We start from the raw sequence: 3,624 nt of genomic DNA, 5'->3' as shown, positions 1-3,624 counted from the left end.
ATTGCCCTTCCACATCCACCAGAGCTGTTGATCTATCGTAGAAGTCCACCAGATTAACACGAAAGGTTGCATTCTACACAGTAGAGGTTTTGACCCCATAATAAAGTTTTGGAACGTAAATGAAGCTTTTGCCAAACAAATGAGCACCTGGGAAAAAAAAAAAAACAAGTCCTCCTCACTCCGTATAACTATGTGAAAGGAGACTGAAGTGAGCTGGGGGTCTGCCTCTTCTCCCAGGTAGCAGCAATGGAAGGAGTGGGAACGGCCTCCAGTTGCACCAGGGGATCCCCGTTGGATCCTAGGAAGAACGTCTTTGCTGAAAGAGCGGTCGGGCACTGGCACAGCTGCATGGGGAGCTGGGGGAGTCAGCATCCATGGAGGCGTCCCAGAACCGTGGGGATGTGGCACTGAGGGACGTGGGCAGGTGGGGGCTGGACGGTGGGACCTGGGGATCTTAGAGGTCTTTGCCAACCACAGGGACGCTGTGATTCTGTGAATCGAGTCATTTATTGTAGTGAGAGGTAATGAGCAGCAAGCAACAAAAAGTCACGGGAACAGCTGAGCGCTTGGTTGGGACACTGCTGGAGCCACAGGCCCTGCAGCACTCAGGTGGGGCCAGGAGTGAGGGGCACTCAGGTGTCGCCCAGTGCCTTCAGCAGCACCAACACGCCGGGTTCCAGCGGGGCTGCGTCCGGCACCGGGCCCCTCACCCTGCGCTGGCTGCAAGAGCCTCCGCCCTGCTGCCTGGGTGCCCTCAGCCCCGGTGGGGTGTGATGGCATCACAGAGGGTGGCACGGAACGGCCATTGTGACCTGCGGGGTGCGGAACAGAGCCAAGGCTGCGGGGCCCAGGCCGAGCTCAGTGCGACTTGGTGAGGTGAGCAGGGAGGAAGGGGCTGCCTGAGGCTGCCCAGGGAGGAGGGTTCCCCAGCGCTCGGGGCCGGAGCTGAGAACTCAGCCTCGTCCCGCTTCTCCCCTAGGTTGTCACGCGGAGGAGAAAGCCTGGTTTTGCTGGGACAGACACTCTGCGAGTGCTCGCCGTTGATGCACATGATGTCCAAGGGGACAAAGAAGCCTGCCAGCTCATGGCAGATGGGTGAAAGTAAATATCGCTGCGCACAGCTCCCCACCACTGGGCAGAGGGATGCCGTGGTTGGGCTGTGGCCGCCTGCTGGCACTGCTGGGCCTGCAGTGTCCCTTCCCCTCCATGGCCTCTGGCCAGCCCCTCAGCTGGCACAGCTGGCACACAGCAGCCCCTGGGACAGACCCCGGGGGCACCTGGCCCCGCAAGGCGCTCACTGCTGTTCCTCTCTCCTCTCCAGCTTGCGTGCTCTGTGGTCAGGGAGATGCTGACAAAGACATCTATGGGCGCAAACTGATCATCAGTGGGATCTATTTCCACCAGTTTTGTGCAGTGAGTTCCTTCACGGCTCCTTCCACCATCCTCCAAACAATGGTTCCCTCCTTTCTGCCATAACAAGATCGTGCTCTTTTCCCATACAGCTGTTTGTGGGTGGCCTTCTTCAAGGAGCAGCAAGACAGAAGAGAAATGATGATTTAAGCAGGGTTGAGATTATACGCACAATCGTGCAGGCAGAGCAGACGGTGAGCACCGCACCGGAACAGGGAGCTTGGTGCCAGCGGAGGCACGGCTGAGCTTTGCCCGGTCTCAAGAACACAATCCCGGCCCTTCCAGCCAGCCCCAAGAGAAATCCCTGCTCTTGCAGACCAGCCCTGTTCAGCAGGCAGCTCTGCAGAGTGCCAGCCAGCCCTGCCCCCATCCCGTGCCCTGCACAGAGGTGCGGGGCCCGCTGCGTAGGCCCTGAGCCTGCAGCTGATGGGAAATGCTCTGCTCTTTACAGCTCTGCTTCGTCTGTGGCAATGTGGGGGCCTTCATCACCTGCGCAGAGCCGGGCTGCGACCGCAGCTTCCATCTCTCCTGCGCTTCCAAGGGTGAATGCGTCACCCAGTACTTTGGAGAGTACAGGTAAGGGCTGCCAGGCATCGCCTGCGGGCCTCCAAGCCCTGCTTCAGCACCAGCCAAAGAAGCGAGGAGCGCGCCGTGACGCCTCCCAGCAGCCTGGCAGAGCCAGAGCCAAGGCCTGGGGCTCCTTCCTGTTCCTCTGCCCTCCTCGCAGCACTTCTCACCTTGCCCGTCCCTCCCATCTTCCCCCAGGTCCTTCTGCATGGAGCATTGCCCACAGCAGGCACTGAAGGCAGCGCCGGCGCAGGACACGACCTGCATCATCTGCATGGACCCCGTGGGGGACAGCGTGTCCTACAGCACCATGGTGTGCCCAGCCTGCCAACACGCCTGGTTCCACCGGGCTTGCATCCAGGTGGGAGCCCTCTCCTCACCCCATGAGCACGGCAGGTGCTCAGCAGCACCAGGCCTGGCTCACACTCACCCTGTTCTGTTTCTGCTGCAGAGACGGGCCCTGTGTGCGGGCATTACTTTGCATTGTCCACACTGCAAAGACGAGGAGGAATTTTTTGACTATATGAACGCCATGGGGATCCATATCCCATCCAGGTTGGTACCCCATTCCTGGTTCTCCAGGCCTGAGTGCACAAGAGCTGTGCCTGCCCAGGGATGGCCCACGCAGGCCTGGATCTTTGCCGCCCATGAGCGTTGGCCTCACCTTCATGGAGAAGCTGGAAACGGTGTTGGGCTGGAAGAGCAGGAACGGCCTGGGTCCGTCTTACTACAGAGGCACTGGTTGCTCATCAGATTTCTTCCTTTCTCTGGCAGAGGACCAATATGGGACAACAATTCATACGTACAAGAGGCAGACAAGCACAAGCGCTGCGATGCCAGGGAGTGCCGTTACCCCCACGGCAGGGACCAAGCAGGAGAGGGGTGAGTTCCCTCAGCAGCCCTCTGGGCCTCCGCATGGGATCGCAGCCTCACCACGGGCTGGGAGAGCATAAACTGAGCACCAGAGCCGTGCCGGGCGCTCCCTGGCTCAGCTCACTTTGTCCTCACGGCCACATCCTGTTGTTTTCCCCAGGCCCTGGCAGCTGCTCGTCTGCAGCTCCTGTGCTGCGCGAGGCACCCATCGGCGCTGTTCCTACTTGAGCCTGAGCACAAAGGCCTGGGAGTGCAACGCCTGTGCTGGAGAGGGCACCTGTAAGAGACAAACAGCGCCGTGCTGCTGGGCTGGGGCAAGGCGAGATCTTGCTCCAGTCCCTTTGGCCCAGGAGCGATGGGAGTCTGTCCCACCCCAGGGCTGGAGTTCCATCCCACTCATCTTCCTGCCTTCCCTTACAGCCTCCAGCAGCAATGTGGACAGCGCTGGCCCCAGCACTGACACCCAACAGGGACACGGGCCTCTCCAAGGCCCTGTGACATCCCAGATGAGCAGCAGCTCCAGCATCACCAGCCAGGCACCATCGGGGTCGGCTCACAGTTCCAAGGTGCCTGAGAGCAGAGGCCTGTCCAGCCAGCGCAGGATAAAATGGAAGAGAATGTGCTCACGTTTACATCGCGTTGACGATGCATGCAACGAGCTCCAAGGATGCTATGCGAGCAGCTGTGCTGCAGCCCCAAGTACCAAAAGCAGCACCCCGACCTCTGCCAGCCAAGGGACATCTCGGTCCTCGAGGCACTCCTGAGCAGTCGGCT

General features: G+C 60.2%; 1 protein-coding gene across 1 annotated transcript; it reads left to right on the top strand.

Annotated features, from left to right (window-relative positions):
- Positions 1-524: 524 nt before the first annotated feature.
- On the top strand, positions 525-3,614 carry PHF7 (PHD finger protein 7). Its single transcript, XM_042823802.1, is given in 11 exon segments — positions 525-871; positions 980-1,101; positions 1,322-1,413; positions 1,503-1,604; positions 1,862-1,986; positions 2,176-2,349; positions 2,351-2,409; positions 2,412-2,532; positions 2,752-2,859; positions 3,011-3,129; positions 3,271-3,614. Coding segments are annotated over 11 exon segments (1,713 nt in total).
- Positions 3,615-3,624: the final 10 nt, after the last annotated feature.

Source organism: Centrocercus urophasianus, unplaced genomic scaffold, assembly GCF_019232065.1.
Source record: "Centrocercus urophasianus isolate 14NV4802_14NV808 unplaced genomic scaffold, USGS_Curo_1.0 seq_22, whole genome shotgun sequence".
NCBI classification, from domain to species: Eukaryota; Metazoa; Chordata; class Aves; order Galliformes; family Phasianidae; genus Centrocercus; species Centrocercus urophasianus.
The sequence above is the reverse complement of the archived record's forward strand: the minus strand, read 5'-3'. Positions and strand labels throughout refer to the sequence as shown.